This window comes from Perkinsus marinus, assembly GCF_000006405.1.
Source record: "Perkinsus marinus ATCC 50983 genomic scaffold scf_1104296975500, whole genome shotgun sequence".
Taxonomy (NCBI): Eukaryota; Perkinsozoa; order Perkinsida; family Perkinsidae; genus Perkinsus; species Perkinsus marinus.
In genome coordinates, this window is record NW_003200768.1 from 165,131 (window position 1) to 184,411 (window position 19,281).

The window sequence follows — 19,281 nt, forward strand, 5'->3', positions numbered from 1 at the left end:
AAGTCATAGCTGGGGAATTGCTCTTGTTGGGAAAATAGACCCATCGTTGTCGATGAATGCTGGCTGTTCTCAACTGGCCTCGGAAGACATCCAGTAACCTCGAGATCGTCAAGGAGACTGTCCACATCGTCTATTCGGAGGATGGACCCTGCCATGCGAAAATGTAATCAGATCCTGCGGTCGGAGTGGATACGTCGTTCGCGGAGTAGGAGGTCTCTGGTCAACAGATGCGACATGAGCGTATTGGCGATCCTCTCGAGATTCACCACAACTTCACCGCCTCCACCTGAAACGAATCTTGTGGAGAATGAACTCATCGTAATGGCTTACGTGGCCTAGAAGGGAGCTTGAAAATCTCCAACACGTCACTCTCGCTGTATAGGTCATTCTTAGCGACAGGAGCCATTGGAAACTGACTAGGAAACAACTCGGCGTGAGCGAAAAGATAGTGACTAGAACGCAACAGGAGTGTCCCTAGAGGGCATGAAAGAAGCATTGTTCCCATGTATTAAGGTTGTTAATGCTGGGTAATTCGACTGAGTGGCACGGCATCCTCAGCCACGTACGTAGTCGAGACCGATCGGGTGGGGGAAGAGGCTCCTCTGGGGTACTGCTGCTGTTGGCTGTGGAGTGACAATCAGGCTGCCTTGCCTGAGATTCACTTGGTATGCCAGGGAAGAGGCGGTACGGCTCCCAGGCAGAGACCTTGTATGGTCCAAGGGTCTGTTCATAGCAGCGCTGGAATGCCCTAGTATGGCTTGAGGACGATATGTCGTCGTCATGAGCCTTGCATACGGAAGGCTTACACTAGCCAGCCCACATGGCTGACAACGAGATCCGATCGCCGGGGATCGAGCTGGCAACTGAGTCGGCTGTGAGGCCACGTAGGAAGGCGGCGGAGCGAAGCTTGAGGCGGCATACCTCATCGTAAAGTTACCACCTTGTGAGGTGGCCTGATAGCTGCTACGGGCCGGCGGTTGCTGATGAGGTTGCAGAGGAGGCGGAGGCCGCTGTTGGACAGTATTAAGCGCCACTTGCTGCTGCTGTTGTTGAGGCTCCCTCGGGGCACCCAAGAAGGGGGTTGAGAAATTCTTTTGCAAACTCATCATATGGGCACTGGCTTGACGGACTGGTTCACGCAGTGGCGAAGAGGATGAGGCGCTGGGCGTCTGAGCTATGGTGGCGAGATTCCTGCCAAACGCCGCCATTTTGAAGACGTCCTCGTCGTCCATCCGCATGAGAGTGTCCGGTGGGGCCGATAAGATAGAAGCATCGGGAACACTTGCAGTTTCTCTTGTAGGCAGCGATGGAGTTTCCTCGACACCTGTGATCTGCAGGCCTGTTAGACAGACCATCTGGCTGCCTAGACCAGCACCAAAGAGGGCAGGGCGGGATGGCTTGTATTCGACACTGGAGGGTCGGGCCTGCCTTTTCTTCTCTCGCTTGGCCCGGCTTGAAGGGGTCGTCTGTCGTGGACGGGGAGTCACTTCCATGGGGGAAGACTGGGAGCTCTCGCTTGGTCTGGAGCTGCTGGCGATAGAGTTTCGCAGTCTTTCAGGAGCTCCCAAGGCCCTGGCCACCGACGGCTCGTGCTGGGCCAATCGTGACGAATAGTAATAGTTATAATATCTGTTCGTAAACCAAGACCATGCTCCTATTCTAGCGAGGAAGCTCACGTTATGTAGTCCACAGGATCAGGGGACTCAGCTCCTCCCTGCGATGGGAAGGCATGGGTGCCGGCGTGCATCTCTTCGGGGAAGTCGTCGAAATTCTGAGTGTCAGTCTCGCTGTTTACAGGTGGTCTATAATGGGTCGTATTCGGGAATACAAATTCGCATCTCTCACTTGATCGGCGCTTCAAGCTCGCGTAAATGATCCCAATCAAGACCAGCGAAGAGGGGATGAGCTCTGATGGCGTCGGCACTGCAAAAACAACAGTAGCGCAACAACAATGCGAGACGTTGGGGCCTCACCTGAGTCTGTCCTTAGCGTCGCATATTAAACGTCGCAATAGGTCCTCAGCCTCTGGACTGCAGCCACCGTTTGAAGTGGGTATGTGGAAATATCGGCGCCAATTCTGCACCCGACGGCTCGTTACCTGGGCAACGGTATAGGAAGGTTGAGATAAAGGGAAGACTCACCAGCGGGTCGTGGGTTTCGTTGGAGAAAGGTGGGCCGCCGAAGAGCATCTCGTACATGATGACACCAACACTCCACCAATCGATAGACTCATCGTAGCCAGTGCCCGAGAAGACCTCTGGGGCCATGTAGTCGGGAGTACCTGTAGTTGGCCTTTTACAGTGCGACCACTAGCAGAAGACATGTGCGCGCTAAGCCCTCACCAACGACTGAGCATAGCTTCTGACGAGCTGCGTGGGTGAGCAACGTCGACTCCTCTAACACCGAGCCAACACTAGCGACACTGGTGTCCAGTCTGGAGTTATTCACAGACTTTTGCCCACCTACAAAAGACCACTGGGAAGTGTACCGAATAGAAGCTCCACGACGTACCGGCCAGATTAGTGACAAGGTCTGGATGATATTTACTGAGGCCGAAGTCCAGAAGCTTGATGTGTCCTCTAGCATCAAAGAGAATATTATCAGGCTTGACGTCACGGTGGATGTAGGAGAGGCTCGTGTGGATATAGTCCACGGCTTGGACCAACTCGGCGACGTAGAAACGGGTCTCCTCCTAAGGCATGGCCATGGTGACCACCAACAATGATAGGAGCACTTCTGTGAATTTGTCCTTCCTGATCATATGCGTCATGAGGTCACCACCAGGGAGATATTCCATGACCATATACCTGCCGCAAGTCTATACCTACCCTCCGTCCTAGATAATCATCTCACAGGAAGTGCTTGTCCATAAAAGTGTACTTCAAGTCGATAACCCAGTCAGTGTGGGCTAGCGCCAGGACATCCCTCTCGGCTAAGACGTGATGGACCTGCTGGAAGGGCTGGGCAACCCTCAATGGACTCAGCATCATTCAGATGGGCTCTCTGTCGACACTAGATTCATGCAGACGTCCTTCGCATTGGTAAGGACACTAGCATGTGCTACCTGCTTCTTCCTGTCCATGTCCTTCTTCCTCATCTGCTTCATAGCGTATATATTCCCAGTGCTTTTCTCTCGTACCTAAGCACAAGGCCCCTTACCACAGCACAATGATATCAAGCCTAGACATTTCGATTCCGCTCGCAACCGGTCACAATAAAGCTTGGCCAGATGAAAAGAGCTGACCATGGATAGTTCATAGTCGCCTCTCTCCATCTAGCAACTTCTAGCTTGATCTTTATCAACATCCACGACAGGTTCCCATAATACTGTGATTCCCATGGAGGCACTGGTGAATAGACTATTCGGTGACGAGCCCTCGATGAGTCGGAAGATAAGACAGCGTTCCTTGCACTCACCAATCTAACTATCCCAAATGCTCCAGTCCCGATGACCTTTAGGTTCTCGAAGTCCTCAATACCTATCTTCCTTCTAGCGGCTCGTAGAAAGCCTTCCTCTTGCCTGACCCGACAACCCTATCCCCAAGCATATTCCAACCATAGCCTCGCCCGACTTAGCCAGATCCTCTCGGGCCGCCTTCTCCTCATCCTCAGTGGCGTTTTGTTCTCGAAGTGTCTTGGTCAGGGCCGCTTCCCGAGCCGCAATGAGCCGTTGGGTCCTCTGATAGGACGAGCTCAGTCCCACCAGCAGATGAGCTACCCTACGAGTCTCCTGTTCCTGTTGTGCTCAATGGCGTCTTTGAAGGACTGGAATTTATCAGAGTTACGGTCGCGGGGAGGCCCTCCGGGTGAATTCATAGCTACAAGTGACAGTCTGCAAGAACTCCCTCCCCAGCAGCGGTAATGACCACTGACAACGGAACAAAATTTTTCCAGAGAAGATGTTGAATAAGATATGATACAACCATGGGTGAAGTGCGTCCTACTCCTGCACCTGCACTACGAATAGACTCGTTGACAAGAGGCAGTAGTATTCCTATATCGGATTTCAACATCAAATTTCTCACAACGAATAACAGGTAGCAAGAGAACTGGAGTCGAGTTTATTCCTCCTCATTCTATGGTATGACTCCAGCCACACCCTGCCCATGTAAATATCTCCTAGACCGACACAGGCCACTCAGTTGCGACTACCCTGTGACGATTCTCCCGAAACACTAGTACTATCTTCTACATGTGTCCATACTCCTACTATCAGAAGAGGTAGTTCCTCCCTATTCGAAACCTCTACTACCACCTGAAAGCTTCCCGTTGTGCCGTGCTTGAACTGCTCAATCTAAGGCGACAAGGCGGACGTCAGAGCAAACTGCATATATCATCGTCGAGTACAAAGCCCTCTCATGGTCTCATAATACCTCCAGCAATGTTTACTGGATACTACTCCTCGAGGCCCCCATGCTGGACAAGATGCGTTATGCTTCTCTACCCTGTTGATGCTAATCCCTGAGAGTCGCATCTAGTAGTACACACCTCGTCACGGGGAACTCAATACGGTCACTATAGGGAGCAGTATAGCGACTGACAACAAGCATAAACCGACTAAGCCAATACTAACCCTAGTACTATTCACACAGGTTACAACACAATAACAGGAGCCTTAGGAACTTGATGCAGTTGTATGCATATGGTGGTTCAGAGAGGAAGAAGCCAGCAAAAACGATTGAATCTGGACTTCGCCACCACCAAACACTCCCACCAAAGGTAAAGGGTGTTACAGCTGATGCTGTGATACCAGCTCTTGAGAGCTTGTGGTTCGAGATGGTTACACTTAGTTAGACGGCGCGTGTACGAAAACACGGTGACCAACGAAGAAAGGTCCGAGGGACTTCATGAAGAGAGCGGTGTGCTCTGTTTTACGCATGTCCTCGACCAACTGAAAAGAGGGAAACACATACAGCTTGTCACCAACGGGGAGTTGAAGCTCTCACCTTAGAAAGGGGATTGAGCTCCTTGTGGACTAGGCCAATGACGAACTCGTTGTCAGCAGCATCAAGACCGTAGCAGTTAAGACGGACATCCCAAGCACCGACCTGAAATAAAAACAACCGTGTTAATCTGAGAGAAACAGTAAGAGCCAGTAACTCACCTTGGAGTAAGCTTTTCCGATAGCAGCATGCTGAAGGAGCATCTGACACTGGTCCCCAGGTTTTTCCATAGAGAACTTTCCCTCCCTCCTCATGGGGTACCAGATGGCATACTCGGTATCCTTCATAGTCACATTACGAATGACTTTCTGGAGGAGATAGTCTTCAAGGTCAGCCTCGTGGCCACTTGAATAGGTCTTGCCAAGCATGGTCCAGCCTTGTCTAGGTTCCAATACATCACCAATACCCTCCAACTGGAGGACGGGGTTAACCACAGTAGGGAAATGCTTCGGATCCTCACTCCAAGTTAGAAGGCCGATGGCCTTCGGACTGTTCACATCGTCGTAAATAACACTTGGGATGTTCCTTCTGACTAACTCGAGCTGAAGCTTCTCTCGAGCCTCCGGCAACTTAGCGGCGTTGATGCAGTCCAGGACGTAGAGTTGACAGTATAATCTTTTATCCATCTTCTGACCATTGGCGCCCTTCTCATACAAGACGGGGCCATCAAACACTGGCATCTTGAAGTGAGCCGACTCGGCCTGTCCACCTGCTCTGGTGAGTAGGGCTGGCGCTATACGACGTAGGGAGCGCGGAAGAGGAAGCTCTTGGTGACGATGTCTATAGATGAGAACTCCAGCACTGAGTGCAGCGGCCACCGAACCAGCGATAGCGAGGGGGGCCATAGGGAGATCCGAAATGGCTTTAGTCGTGTCGGTGGAAGAAGAGGACATGGAGTATTAACGAGATATATGTCTGAGGTGAATACCAGATTGAATCTCACTCTATCATGTCTATGGTTGACGAGGGTCCAGAGTCCAGTACACCCGACCCCTGCAAGGGAACCCGCTGAAACAGAACCTCACAATGAAATGACGAGAGAAAGCTCAAACCACCCGCAGCGTGAATTCCACATAGAAACAGATCGGTATCTCATAGGTATTAGCAACTCACCATTCAAATTCAATAACGTGAGGCGGAGATACATTAGCCCTGTGCCAGTGATTGGAAAATTATAGCGAGCTACAGATCCTGGAGCCGCGAAAAGGAGACAGAGTTGCACAATTCCAAGAGGGTCCAACGTCTAGTATCACTCAGCTAAGAGCTATAACCTTCACCACCTGCTAAGGTGGTCCGCATCGTCTACTTAAATTGAATCCAATCTTAAGACTACATATTAGAGCACCCGGTACTCCTCACTCACCCTTCAAAATTCTCTAATAACGTGTACACATAACCAGTACAAACCACCTATTGCTCAGCCCTCATTCTGAGATACCACTACGAGCAACCCTAAACATCAGGACACCCTCATCAGGCACTTCCAAGCATTCATTTGAAGTTATGCACGAGCATTCTCACCATACATAACAACACAACATTAAAAAGGAGTAAGACTAACCTCATGATACGAGGGATTGTAGTAACGATTGATGCGATTGTATGCAGATGATCATAATGGATCGAGAACCTTAGCGAGGAACATATGTTAATGCGGGGAAAACCTCCATCTCGACCCATCATGACCAAGTCCCACAACGGGAAATTGACAGTATAGCTGATGCTGTGGCTCCAGCTACAAGGCCCTATACGAGGCCATGAACTGAAACCTTAGGATCCGATAGTTGATCCTAGTTGGAAGGAATATGAACAAACACACGCTGACCCACAAAGAAGGGTCCGAAAGACTTCATAAAGAAGGAAGAGTGAGCGGTCTTGCGCATATCCTCAACGATCTGACAAGCGAAGGAGCAATCTCTAGTCAATGATCGTACACCTTAGTAGGAACCTACCTTGCTAAGAGGATGAAGATCCTTATTCATGAGCCCAATGATGAACTCGTTATCATCGGCGTCGAAACCATAGCAATTAAGACGGACATCCCAGACTCCAGCCTGAAGGAGAGGTACAGTCAAGTCACATCAAGTAGGGCGAAGAGGCCTGCTCACCTTTCCATAGGCCCTTCCAATAGCCGCATGCTCAAGTAATCTCCGGCACTGGTCTTCGGGCTTCTCCTTATAAAACTTGCCCTCTCTCCTCATAGGGTACCATACGGCGTACTCCGCACCTTTCATGCTGACGGTACGGATGACCTTCCTCAGAAGGATATCCTCCAAGTCAGCCTCGTGGCCACTTGAATAGGTCTTGCCAAGCATGGTCCAGCCTTGTCTAGGTTCCAATACATCACCAATACCCTCCAACTGGAGGACGGGGTTAACCACAGTAGGGAAATGCTTCGGATCCTCACTCCAAGTTAGGAGGCCGATGGTCTTCGGACTGTTCACATCGTCGTAAATAACACTTGGGATGTTCCTTCTGACTAACTCGAGCTGAAGCTTCTCTCGAGCCTCCGGCAACCTAGCGGCGTTGATGCAGTCCAGGACGTAGAGTTGACAGTATAATCTTTTATCCATCTTCTGACCATTGGCGCCCTTCTCATACAAGACGGGGCCATCAAACACTGGCATCTTGAAGTGAGCCGACTCGGTCTGTCCACCTGCTCTGGTGAGTAGGGCTGGCGCTATACGACGTAGGGAGCGCGGAAGAGGAAGCTCTTGGTGACGATGTCTATAGATGAGAACTCCAGCACTGAGTGCAGCGGCCACCGAACCAGCGATAGCGAAGGGGGCCATAGGGAGATCCGAAATGGCTTTAGTCGGGTCGGTGGAAGAAGAGGACATGAAGTATTAACGAGATATATGTCTGAGGCAAATACCAGATTGAACCTCACTCTATCATGTCTATGGTTGACGAGGGTCCAGAGTCCAATACACCCGACCCCTGCAAGGGAACCCGCTGAAACAGAACCTCACAACGACATGACGGGGGAAAGCTCAAACTACCCGCAGCGTGAATTCCACATAAAAACAGATCGGTATCTCATAGGTATTGGCAACTCACCGTTCAAATTCAATAACGTGAAGCGGAGATACATTCGCCCTGTGGCAGTGATTGGAAAATTATAGCGAGCTACAGATCCTGGAGCCGCGAAAAGGAGACAGAGTTGCACAATTCCAAGAGGGTCCAACGTCTAGTATCACTCAGCTAAGAGCTATAACCTTCACCACCTGCTAAGGTGGTCCGCATCGTCTACTTAAATTGAATCCAATCTTAAGACTACATATTAGAGCACCCGGTACTCCTCACTCACCCTTCAAAATTCCGTAATAGCGTGTGTGCACATGGACGGTAGAAACTACCTATTGCTCAGCCCTCATTCTGAAATACCACTACGAGCAACCCTAAGCCTCAGGACACCTTCATCAGGCACTTCCAAGCACTCATTTGGAGTAGTACACCAGCATTCTCACCATACATAACAACACAACATTAAAAGAAGGAGTAAGACTAACCTCAAGATACGAGGGATTGTAGTAACGATTGATGCGATTGTATGCAGATGATCATAATGGATCGAGAACCTTAGCGAGGAACATATGTTAATGCGGGGAAAACCTCCATCTCGACCCATCATGACCAAGTCCCACAATGGGAAATTGACAGTATAGCTGATGCTGTGGCTCCAGCTAGAGGGCCCTATACGAGGCCATGAACTGAAACCTTAGGATCCGATAGTTGATCCTAGTTGGAAGGAATATGAACAAACACACGTTGACCCACAAAGAAGGGTCCGAAAGACTTCATAAAGAAGGAAGAGTGAGCGGTCTTGCGCATATCCTCAACGATCTGACAAGCAAAGGAGCAATCTCTAGTCAATGATCGTACACCTTAGTAGTAACCTACCTTGCTAAGAGGATGGAGATCCTTATTCATGAGCCCAATAATGAACTCGTTATCATCGGCGTCGAAACCATAGCAATTAAGACGGACATCCCAGACTCCAGCCTGAAAGAGAAGTACAGTCAAGTCACATCAAGTAGGGCGAAGAGGCCTGCTCACCTTTCCATAGGCCCTTCCAATAGCCGCATGCTCAAGTAATCTCCGGCACTGATCTTCGGGCTTCTCCTTATAAAACTTGCCCTCTCTCCTCATAGGGTACCATACGGCGTACTCCGCACCTTTCATGCTGACGGTACGGATGACCTTCCTCAGAAGTATATCCTCCAAGTCAGCCTCGTGGCCACTTGAATAGGTCTTGCCAAGCATGGTCCAGCCTTGTCTAGGTTCGAATACATCACCAATACCCTCCAACTGGAGGACGGGGTTAACCACAGTCGGGAAATGTTTCGGATCCTCACTCCAAGTTAGGAGGCCGATGGTCTTCGGACTGTTCACATCGTCGTAAATAACACTTGGGATGTTCCTTCTGACCAGCTCGAGCTGAAGCTTCTCTCGAGCCTCCGGCAACTTAGCGGCGTTGATGCAGTCCAGGACGTAGAGTTGACAGTATAATCTTTTATCCATCTTCTGACCATTGGCGCCCTTCTCATACAAGACGGGACCATCAAACACTGGCATCTTGAAGTGAGCCGACTCGGCCTGTCCACCTGCTCTGGTGAGTAGGGCTGGCGCTATACGACGTAGGGAGCGCGGAAGAGGAAGCTCTTGGTGACGATGTCTATAGATGAGAACTCCAGCACTGAGTGCAGCGGCCACCGAACCAGCGATAGCGAGGGGGGCCATAGGGAGATCCGAAATGGCTTTAGTCGTGTCGGTGGGAGAAGAAGACATGAAGTATCAAGGAAGAAGAAATCTAACATAAAGAATAAATAGCACATCCCATCCGGTATCCTAATTCCATAAACTTCCAGCGTTCAATATCTCAGGCCTTGATCGGCTAGGCGATCCTGTGCCGAATATCTTCAGCTATGGTTCTAAGCGTAATTAAAGCGGAGAAATGCCGTGACTAGGGATCGATCCGGCGAGGTTGGATTTTCACAGGACACCTCAGCGCATCGCCATCGATCGTCGACCGATTTACATGCTTTGCATGCAACTCGGCGATTGATTCACGTCTATGCCTTGCAAAGCACCTCGCTCATCGCAGTCCCACCCACTTGTCGAAGTCGACAATCCCGCCCTTGGGCCATGAAATGATCCGTGATACCGGATCAATGACGTTGCCGTTCCAGCAAAACTGATCAGTCAATTAGATCGTGGGGTGGACCCTTTTTTGCACCACTTTGTAGTACGATCATCGTACTTGGGCATTTCTTGGGGTGGCATAGTTGCCCCACCTGAGAAAATGAAATTGGTCGCACTTAAGCATACCGTGGGGTGGCATAGTGGCCCCACTCGATAAAATGAAATTGGTCGTACTTAAGCATACTTTGTGATGGCATAGTTGCCCCACTCGAGAGAATGAAATTGGTCGTACTTAAGAAAACCTTGTGGTGGCATAGTTGCCCCACCGGAAGAAATTGGTCGTACTTGAGCATACTTTGCGATGGCATAGTTGCCCCAACAGAAAAAGTTATTGTGTTTTGGTATATCTACAGGTGGCATAGCGGCCCCTTGCCGAGAAATCCATCCTACTAGCGGAATATCCCTTCAAAAGATCCTTTCGTAGCAGGTGGTGCAAAGAAGACCCACCTCGTGTAATTTCGTGGCGCGTGACATTACGCGCAATTCGAGTATGAAAACCGTTCATACAGCGTTGGAGAGTGCTCAATGAGAGCTTTCGAATAATGCCTACTTTATTCATCGACTGTCCGGCACCGCGAAATTACAATGGGTAGGCCCTTTTTTGTACCGGGTTTGTAGGAGGTCAGAGTATTCTTCACTTTTTGGTTCACAGTGCCCTCAACATGTCCTCCTTTAACTTTATGCTGCCCATTTTGGACGACCTCACATTCTCTGATGAGCCTGAGGGGATAGTAGGAGCAGCAACTCCACCTGCGACAGAGTTACCAGAGATAGTGCTGCCCACATCAGCCGAATTGTTCTTTGCTGTACCCCCTGTACCCCCTAAGACTCCTAAAACGACTAAGCGTCAAAAAGCACAGGCGCTGAGGAGGAAAAAGTTGGCAGCCTCTTTGAGGGAGAAGCGAGCCGATGCAGCTGCTCGGCAACGAGATCCCGACTACCGCCCATTGAAATTTAAGACGGACTACCATCTAGGATTTGATTCGCCCGAGAATGATCGAAATGATCCCATCACACCGAAGCTCTCGAGCAAGGCCAATACGCCAGTTTCTGACCGTAAGGTCAGTTCCACGGCGAGGAAGCGTTCGCCAACGTACATTACGGATGACAGTGATAGCAGCGAGAGACCCTTAAGAAGCGGAGACGAGAGTTATACGCCGTCGGGCAAAGGCAACAAGAAAAAGGTAGGGTCAGTGGACATCGTGGGAGAATATGCACGTCGACAGCTTCGCGTGTTTATTACGTAGATGACATTCGAGGGGAAATCCTGGGAATCCTCATAGCTTATTATGCACTCTTACTCTCTCAATTTCTGTGATGTAATGAGGAAATTTCTCAGCTCAGCTTGGCAAACGTATATTTTAGCACCGGCGGTTGACCGGCGATTTTAAAAGGAGTATTCGGCAAAGCTTGAAACACCTGCAACTCTTGTCGGCTCTTTCTGATCAGACCCGTGTAGAGCCGCGTACAGGAAAGCGACCATCCATAGAAGATGCGTCAGGGGGAACTGACAGCAGCGACATCAGTGAAGGCCCTCATCTCATCCGAGGCCTACTGTCCGATTCGCCACTAGTTTCCTACCCTGTCAAGAGGACCCGACTATTCTCTATCGTTAAACCGAAGCCTACTGTCCAAGAAAGACCTGTGCGGCGAGTCGCCAGTCAGAGCATGTACACTCCGTTGATGGAGTTCCTGTATAAAGAGCAGAACAATGAGAGCAACAAGCGACGAGTTTTCATGGGGGAGGAGGATAAAGTAGACGAGGAAATTGGGAAGGTAGTCATGGAGTTCACTCGTGGACTGTTCCAGTAGCAGATCCTGTAGATATCCGCCTTGCGTAAGCAGCTCGAGAAGAGAATACTAGCTTTCGAATCATACGTGGCCACCACTGGCCTTGCCACAGATGGGGACATCCAAACTTATGATACCATCGATATTCCTCAGGAAGTCCCAGTCAGCACCAGGGCTGGTGTAAAAAGGTCACGCGTAGCACACCCTGAAGGCCATGCTCTACAGCAGTCCAACAAACGGAAGCGTGGGAGACGCACTGGTCATTGAATGACCGCTGACGACTTCGTCGTTATTCCTGTTCATAACAGTGATGAGTATCGGAGGCATGTGCCGACCGTAATGATGGTTGATGTTGTCGCTCTACTACTGCCCGTGTTCTCGTTGAAGTACTAAGACGAATGGGCGATTCCCTACGCTCTCTTGCAGACGTATTGTCAGAGCCCTCGCATGTCCTTACAGCGAGTAATCCAAGACATCAAGCAGCTCTCTATCCTCAGTGCCTCCAGTAGGGCTTCACCAGCGGAGCAGCAGCAACTTGCTTCTAAATGGAACAAACTAGTTGGGGAGTTCATCGGTGAAATTGACGGCAAAAACTCCTTTACTAGGGAGACCGGACGAGGTCGTCGAGTGTCTCCTATGAGCCTGTCTCGAGCGATGCAAGATGTGGCCAAATTTGCTCCACGAGCAGGGTACCCGCTGGTCACAGCTATTCTCCCGCATATCTTGACTGAGCGCAAGCAGGAGCTGCTCCCTGCATTGCCTGAGTTTGGCCCTGTTGACCTGGCGTACATGTCTAACAGTATAGCCAATATCATTACAACCTGTAGCGTAAGCGACTCTAGTGCGCTGCTGAAGAGATTCGGTCAGCAAGTAGGAGAGTACTTCTCAAAGCCGGGACGCTTGGAGGCCGTCCCTATCTACAGTCTGGTTACGCTCACCAACGCTCTCAATAGACTGGGCTACGATGGTGGTGTCTCTCGGCGGCGCGGCGCCAGCGAAGATCTCTATGCACGTTTCGATCGTCTGTGCTGCGAGAAGATAGATTCGATGAACGCCAGCGATATAGCAGTAGCCCTGCAGTCGTTCCACAACGGTGGGTGTCGGCATGCTAAGCCCTCCTCTGACTTGCTCGGGAAGGCCGCTGGTCGTCTCAAAGGAGAACTCCGTCAGCAAGTAGGAGTACTCGTCCCCATAGTCTTCCCAGTATCGATCTCAGATACCCTCGAAAAGCCTAGCGCAGTTGCTGAACATCTTCGTCACTTTCGGCTACAAGCAGGACCGGGAGCTCCTGCTTCTGCTATTCGACGGTGTTTTATCTACACCTGTTGAAGAATTAGAGGTGAAGCCGTTCCCTATATGACCTGTCGATGACAGCTTGATGGTTTTCAGATCTTCTGCGCCCCTTTGGCACTAAACTCTCTCTCTAAGTGCTCCCAAACAGTCGATGAAGGTGTCGACTCTGGGGTGCTGCCTTCCACTGCTATCGTTTTCAACCTGGCCACTAAGTGAGAGGATTTTAGACTTCTTTTTATGGTGAGTATCCATCAGGCACATTCTACCACGACTGAACGACCTAGGCCCTTGCCAGATCGCCAATGTGGTCAACGCGTTGGGCAGTTTGAAGGTCTTTGACTATCGTCTCCTCACGGGCATGTCTCATCTGATCGCCAATAGCGATGGAGGCCACACTGTGCCGCTGCGGACCTTCTCCTTCCAAGAGCTCAGTAACATATCCCATGGTTTTGCCAAGATTGCGTAAGTTCCTATGTGTCACGAACATGTCGTCGGGCTCAATAGTGCATTGATTATGACACCACTCTAGGTGTCTCGAAATACGTTACTTTGAGCCGGATTACTTGATCGGACATGGTTGCAATTCCGCACCGGAACCCTGTGGTTGTTGAGGAACGTCTGGGTTACAACCGATGACGTGATCGACCTCACAGACATGCTACTAGGCCGTGTTGCTATTCCTGCGTCTCAGGTACGGTAGTAGTAACCTCTACATTGCCCTATTCGAGGAAGCCAGCCGGCGAGAGAAGGACTTCGACGCACAAGGGGTGTCTATGTTTCTTGATTCGGTGAGGAGAGTGGCCAATAGATGGTACAATGGAATGCTCAGAGACCCCAACCGGCCTGGGCCTCAGCCAGGTGCGTCGACGAATCGCCTCTTGCGACGCTCTCATTTGCATGCAGGTCTTCAGTACATTCCTCGTGCTCTCATGGAGGCCATCTCTAAATTGCTCAAGGCATGTGAGGCTTGGTCTATCGGACGTTTGACGGCGGACAGTGGTGGGGGCATTGGCGTTCAGTCAGCCACACAGATCTTGCTGTGTCTGGTTGAGCTGGGTCGTGGCAGTATGGCGTCTACGTCCCCTTTATCGAAATGTTTCGGCCTAGCCTCTGAGAAGGGTAAGTGTGGGTGCTTATGAATGAGATCCTATCAAGATCTTTTCCTCAGGGTCCGAAGTGGCTGGTGACAGACCGTCGGTGCCCAAGCTGTTGCTGGCCTCGTTGAAGGGCCGTGCAGATCGACTCACTAAGGAGCAAACCAGGCATATAGCGCATGCAGCTCGACGCTATCAGGCTTGCGATACGGGAGCATATCGGACGCTACCATCAGACGTGAATAGAGCCGTCTTGGTTCGTTGGTGTGTATCCTGTGTTCTGCAGGTGTTGCGCTGGGTGGAGGATATACAGCGTGAATTCCCGGCTGGACCGAGGAGCAGCCGAGCCACTGTGACATCGTGATTAATGTAGACTGGATACATGTTTCTGCAATAACCGTTTCATCACTCACTATGCATGTCGGGTTGTTATTATCGTGACTTCAAGACTTAGTGGTAACCGCTCACATGTCAGTCGATCATGGGAGACAAGGCAAACGAGAATTGACCATTTGGCGCTACAACATTGGTCGCTTAGGATTCGAGAACACATGGAACTTTTATACTTGATAAGATGATGATGATTACAATGTGAATATTCGGTTTGCATTAGAGTTGTTGCTATCGGGGAAAAAGACCAACAGCCAAGTATGTGGCAGTCAGAGGCAATCGATAGTGATGTCAGTATACCCGCCGGGGAAAAGGACCGTACAGTCACAACAAGGCTGTCGGAGGCAAACGGAGGGATTAGTTACGTTCGTTACGATGTTAGATTGATGATCTTGGAAGACTGATTGTCATCCCATGCTATCATGTGTGTATACGTGCAGCTATATCGATTAGGACATAGCTGTTCGGGCGCGAAGACAGGACACACAATAGGCGCAAGTTGCAATCTCTGGTGGAGATACATATTTGTGGTCGTAACTTTGTGGTCACGAATATGTATCTCCACCAGTCGACTGACGATTGACGATAAAGATAACACATAGCATCGTTGGGCAACAGGCAGAGCCTGAGACTCACAGGAAATGGCGAACACTGTACATTAGAAAGAGAGAGCGTAACATAAGCATACTATACTCCACCCGGTAGCACTATTATCATTAGGAATACTACTGGCCATGAGCAACTCAGTGCAAGCCAGCAGTATCCCTGTCTGAAACAGTACCTCATACAAAACGGATCGTCTCTACTGTGAATTGTTATCCTCTCTAGATTTAGATGGAGGTCTACTGTACTATACTATACTATACATAAGTGGAGACAATAATCGTTTCAAGGATCGTCATATGTCACTCAACAACCCTCGAGAGACTAACATGAATCTTTCTATGAACGCAACAACTCGATATCAGTAACAAAGCATATAGAAACGTACAACCGTGCTAACGTAATGGTGACGGGGACGACATTGGACTCGGGGCGAGCCCATTAGGCTGCTGCTGCTGAGGGCTCGCTGACGGTGGTGGTCGGGGCCTCGACTGAACCACGGAAAAGCCAAAGTCCTTTATGAACTCACAATCGGTCTGAACATGACACCATAGATGAAGAGAGACTCTGAAAACCTCACAGCTCTCGGGAGGGGAGGGTTAACCAAATGTATCGGCTTCAATGCAGCATCGATCACTGGCTCCAGGGCCGCTGCCGGCAGAGCACTTCGTCCTGCTGATGTTGCCGCTTCCTGAGGCCAAGGGTAACGCGAGCACCGACAAGTTGCTTACTTGTTCTCTGAGAAGGACCGATACCGACCCCGGAAGAATCATCTGGCCAGCATCCCTCGCTAACTCAATGTAGTTGTAAGCGTACAAAGCTAGAAGACGCTCTCTAGCAGACTTCTTGTCGGAACCTCGGTCGTGTACTGCCCGCATGCACGAGTGAACCTAAGCCACTGATAGTTAGACGATACTGACCAAGATCTACGGTCGCGTCAGTAGGTTTCTAATATGAGCAAGGCTAATAGTAGGCCAGAAAACGAGGAACCGAACGAAATTTCGGATTGGATGCCTCTCTGACCTGAATTTCCAAGTCGATCTGGCCAGCGGGCCCTGCCTCACTGAGCATCTCACTGACGAAGTCTTGGAGACTCTCGTCATGGTACTCTGAGACCGCCTTCTGCCCATTCCCAACACGTCGTTCCACAATGAGCAGCCACAACGGAGCCATCTTGCGCCGTATCCCGAGAGCGAGCTGAGCCGCGAACGCACATGCAATGAGAGTTGTCCGCGAGTCAGTATTACATCACTAGCAAGCACGACGCGGAAGGTCCCCCCTCGAGCTGAGTACTCTTTCCCTCGCAATATTGTAGGATGACGACCTCGCTGTTGCCACAGTCTGGTGTGCTCCAGTGTCGTGAGCAGAAGCTCGGGACCATCGAAAACAAAGGATTCCTCACGGACCGTCCACGGCAGATCATGGACTTGCTGAGGTGGGCAGCCTGGGTAGGTTATGCGCCAAGGAGTGGCTTGTTCACGCATCAGGAACACACGCCCAGGGGCTTCGCCAGGCAAACGTATTACGCTGAACTCAGGAGTTAGGGAGCCTTCGAGGAGATCGTCTGAGGCAAACAAACTATAGTTAAATGCGATAGAGAGCCTAACTAATAGTCAGTGACTGACTTGGGAGATCCTATAGCCCGTGATCGTAGGATTTGATATTTTCGAGAAGTCCTTGCATTGGTATTGGTACTGAAACAGTGGAGTTTAACCATAGTGATATAAAAAAACACTAGTGGAAAACATATTTCACGACTACTACAGGCCGCGAATATCGCGTTTTTCACCGAGTTTTACGCCACTTCACGTTAAACGAGTGAAACTCTAGCGTTGGAATAAATGCCTGCTTTCCTCAGCTGCTTCTTGGGTATTTCATCACTAATTATAGAAGTTCACATATGAATTCGGGTAGAAGTGTACAGAAATTAACGAGAAATTCCCAAATTTTCCTCAGAATTCTCATGTTGTCACCAACACATGCGGTTGACTATTTGAATATTTTCCCACCCTGTACGGAAAAGTTATTAGAATTTCGGGAGATACCACTGACTGTCACTTGCCGCATCAAACACATCATGAGTTTCCTTATTACTCATCTCAGTTCCATGTCTATCAGCATCCACTTGTGTGCTCTGTACTGTGGTCCTCTCAGGCATCACAGGCTGGTAGTAGTCCCTGCCTGTAGCTCGCCATTCGCCCAAAACTCTGCATGTCCCTTCCTGTCGTAGCCACAGCTCTACGTCGAGACCACATTCACGAGAAAGGCAGAGGCCAACGCATTCCCCCATGGCCCAATTAAACTAAGGGGTGGTTCACATTCCCGAGGTCCCCGGATCGATACTGGCATGCGGAACATGCGTTTCCTTTCCAATTTTTCAACTGTGAGCCACCGAGTCTTTTGAGAACTGTATGCCGAAGCTTCATTTCTGTTTCGACGCCTTCACTCAAAACTAAAAAGCTGATTCTCAACGACTTGGAGCGTTTCCGACTTGTCTAGCCGTCCTAATGAGCATTGAAGTTAATATGTTCGCAAACAATTTCACTATAGCGACTACTATTCATCATCTAGTACTAATCTTCTTAACTCAACGTACGTCCTTAACTAACATTTGTACGTGTCGTAAAAGATATATACTCTTACATCTCAGCATGTTGAGAGCGTAGTGACGGGCTCCACTCGTTGATATTTGACTAACACACTTCCAACTTATATGTATACTTGAATATTGCGCAATGGGGACATGCCCTGCGTCCTAGCAGCAGATCTCAGGAGCCCTGCTCTACCCGAGATAGAGCCTCTGGTTCACTCATTTAGTCTATCGTCAATAGACTCGAGTTGGAACTGCCGGTTAGATGTTTTCGTGCGGCACCACGAATGAGCTTCGCTTCGCCCAAAAAATGATTCCGGAATGGCATTTCCGCAAGTCACATTTTTTTGTCAGTCCTAGCGTTACGTGGGCCAAGCATATAACTAATTTTAGTACTTGTGCTCGTCCTGAACTGGTCGACCGTGACCAGGCTCAGCCCGGCTCACCTACCGGAAGTGTCTACTATCTGCCGTCTCCTTAGGGTATAGCCGTGATAAACTCTCAATTGTCTCTAGCTGTCGTGATTGGGGAATGGCGTGGTAAGCCAAAATCAGAGAGAGCTTCAGTATCAGTGATATTTCCATGGCCATCACCAAACGAATCGAGAAGGAGACGCAGAAGCTGAGGGATGATCCTCGTAATAAGGGGGTATCGGTGTGCGCAGTATGAAGATTTGAGCTCTGGGGTATCTTTAGGTTGACCTTGCTCTTGATGGTTGTTGAAGATTTTTTTTCTCTTAGCCCCGGGCCTTTATGCTGTCCCTGATCCCAAGAACAGTCGTTACTTCCATATCGAGTTAGAGGGACCAGACGGCACCCCTTACGAGAAGGGTTATTACAAATTGGAGATGTTTTTACCCGAGGGGTATCCTATGGAGCCCCCAAAGGTGAGTACAGGTCGTCCTGTCGTGTTCGATTGGTATATATGGAGCTCTAAGGTCCGTTTCCTAACGAAGATATATCATCCAAATATCGACAAATTGGGTCGTATATGTTTGGATATTCTCAAGGATAAATGGTCCCCGGCACTTCAAATGAGGACCGTCCTACTCTCCATTCAAGCATTGCTGTCCGCCCCTGAGGTAATACCATACCTTCTACTACTGGTTATATAATGTAAACGAATCAGACTTGACATTTTTCAGCCCGATGATCCGCTTGATCCCAGTGTAGCTGAGCATTTCAAGCACAACAGGGCCGAAGCTGATGCCATAGGTAATTCACTCACTCACTCCTTGGAACTTTCCTGATGTCACTCCTGGCGTGTTATAATGTTCTGCCTTTCAGCACGAAATTGGAATCAGAAGTATGCCCTGCACGAGCCTCCCAAGACGATGATGCTCTAGATGTATGCCAAGAGCCAATGCTTGGTA

The 19,281-nt window shown here is 49.8% G+C and overlaps 11 protein-coding genes across 11 annotated transcripts; 5 read left to right on the plus strand and 6 right to left on the minus strand.

Moving 5' to 3' along the window:
• Positions 1-167: 167 nt before the first annotated feature.
• On the minus strand, positions 168-406 carry Pmar_PMAR002020 (hypothetical protein; the record flags this gene model as incomplete). The annotated part of the gene is made up of 2 exons (XM_002765439.1): positions 168-286; positions 331-406. 2 exons carry the CDS (start codon positions 404-406, stop codon positions 168-170), a joined length of 195 nt encoding a protein of 64 aa, XP_002765485.1.
• Positions 407-820: 414 nt separating this feature from the next.
• On the plus strand, positions 821-1,614 carry Pmar_PMAR002021 (hypothetical protein; the record flags this gene model as incomplete). Its single annotated transcript, XM_002765440.1, has 2 exons — positions 821-884; positions 1,301-1,614. The coding sequence occupies 2 exons, from the start codon at positions 821-823 to the stop codon at positions 1,612-1,614; spliced, it is 378 nt and encodes a 125-aa protein (XP_002765486.1).
• Positions 1,615-1,672: 58 nt separating this feature from the next.
• Pmar_PMAR002022 (protein kinase, putative) lies at positions 1,673-3,834 on the minus strand (the record flags this gene model as incomplete). The annotated part of the gene is made up of 12 exons (XM_002765441.1): positions 3,724-3,834; positions 3,573-3,679; positions 3,418-3,520; positions 3,065-3,139; positions 2,854-2,948; positions 2,735-2,807; positions 2,512-2,692; positions 2,343-2,462; positions 2,142-2,281; positions 1,974-2,098; positions 1,846-1,923; positions 1,673-1,802 (listed from the first exon to the last, which is right to left on the minus strand). Exons 1-12 carry the CDS (start codon positions 3,814-3,816, stop codon positions 1,673-1,675), a joined length of 1,320 nt encoding a protein of 439 aa, XP_002765487.1. The 5' UTR covers positions 3,817-3,834.
• Positions 3,835-4,786: 952 nt separating this feature from the next.
• Pmar_PMAR002023 (hypothetical protein) lies at positions 4,787-5,836 on the minus strand (the record flags this gene model as incomplete). The annotated part of the gene is made up of 3 exons (XM_002765442.1): positions 4,787-4,891; positions 4,947-5,048; positions 5,105-5,836. 3 exons carry the CDS (start codon positions 5,834-5,836, stop codon positions 4,787-4,789), a joined length of 939 nt encoding a protein of 312 aa, XP_002765488.1.
• Positions 5,837-6,733: 897 nt separating this feature from the next.
• On the minus strand, positions 6,734-7,783 carry Pmar_PMAR002024 (hypothetical protein; the record flags this gene model as incomplete). The annotated part of the gene is made up of 3 exons (XM_002765443.1): positions 6,734-6,838; positions 6,896-6,997; positions 7,052-7,783. 3 exons carry the CDS (start codon positions 7,781-7,783, stop codon positions 6,734-6,736), a joined length of 939 nt encoding a protein of 312 aa, XP_002765489.1.
• Positions 7,784-8,441: 658 nt separating this feature from the next.
• Positions 8,442-9,734, minus strand: Pmar_PMAR002025 (hypothetical protein; the record flags this gene model as incomplete). Its single annotated transcript, XM_002765444.1, has 3 exons — positions 8,442-8,789; positions 8,847-8,948; positions 9,003-9,734. 3 exons carry the CDS (start codon positions 9,732-9,734, stop codon positions 8,685-8,687), a joined length of 939 nt encoding a protein of 312 aa, XP_002765490.1. The 3' UTR covers positions 8,442-8,684.
• A 1,076-nt stretch (positions 9,735-10,810) lies between these two features.
• Positions 10,811-11,204, plus strand: Pmar_PMAR002026 (hypothetical protein; the record flags this gene model as incomplete). Its single annotated transcript, XM_002765445.1, has 1 exon — positions 10,811-11,204. A coding segment is annotated over one exon (394 nt), but the record flags the coding sequence as incomplete, so codon positions are not given.
• A 612-nt stretch (positions 11,205-11,816) lies between these two features.
• On the plus strand, positions 11,817-12,206 carry Pmar_PMAR002027 (hypothetical protein; the record flags this gene model as incomplete). The annotated part of the gene is made up of 2 exons (XM_002765446.1): positions 11,817-11,924; positions 11,973-12,206. 2 exons carry the CDS (start codon positions 11,817-11,819, stop codon positions 12,204-12,206), a joined length of 342 nt encoding a protein of 113 aa, XP_002765492.1.
• Positions 12,207-12,386: 180 nt separating this feature from the next.
• On the plus strand, positions 12,387-14,690 carry Pmar_PMAR002028 (hypothetical protein; the record flags this gene model as incomplete). Its single annotated transcript, XM_002765447.1, has 8 exons — positions 12,387-13,112; positions 13,156-13,278; positions 13,329-13,444; positions 13,488-13,694; positions 13,924-14,090; positions 14,136-14,351; positions 14,401-14,564; positions 14,613-14,690. 8 exons carry the CDS (start codon positions 12,387-12,389, stop codon positions 14,688-14,690), a joined length of 1,797 nt encoding a protein of 598 aa, XP_002765493.1.
• A 1,178-nt stretch (positions 14,691-15,868) lies between these two features.
• On the minus strand, positions 15,869-16,492 carry Pmar_PMAR002029 (hypothetical protein; the record flags this gene model as incomplete). Its single annotated transcript, XM_002765448.1, has 3 exons — positions 15,869-16,010; positions 16,051-16,209; positions 16,343-16,492. Coding segments are annotated over 3 exons (451 nt in total), but the record flags the coding sequence as incomplete, so codon positions are not given.
• Positions 16,493-18,491: 1,999 nt separating this feature from the next.
• Pmar_PMAR002030 (ubiquitin-conjugating enzyme E2-17 kDa, putative) lies at positions 18,492-19,254 on the plus strand (the record flags this gene model as incomplete). Its single annotated transcript, XM_002765449.1, has 5 exons — positions 18,492-18,546; positions 18,650-18,795; positions 18,847-18,990; positions 19,054-19,123; positions 19,196-19,254. The coding sequence occupies 5 exons, from the start codon at positions 18,492-18,494 to the stop codon at positions 19,252-19,254; spliced, it is 474 nt and encodes a 157-aa protein (XP_002765495.1).
• Positions 19,255-19,281: the final 27 nt, after the last annotated feature.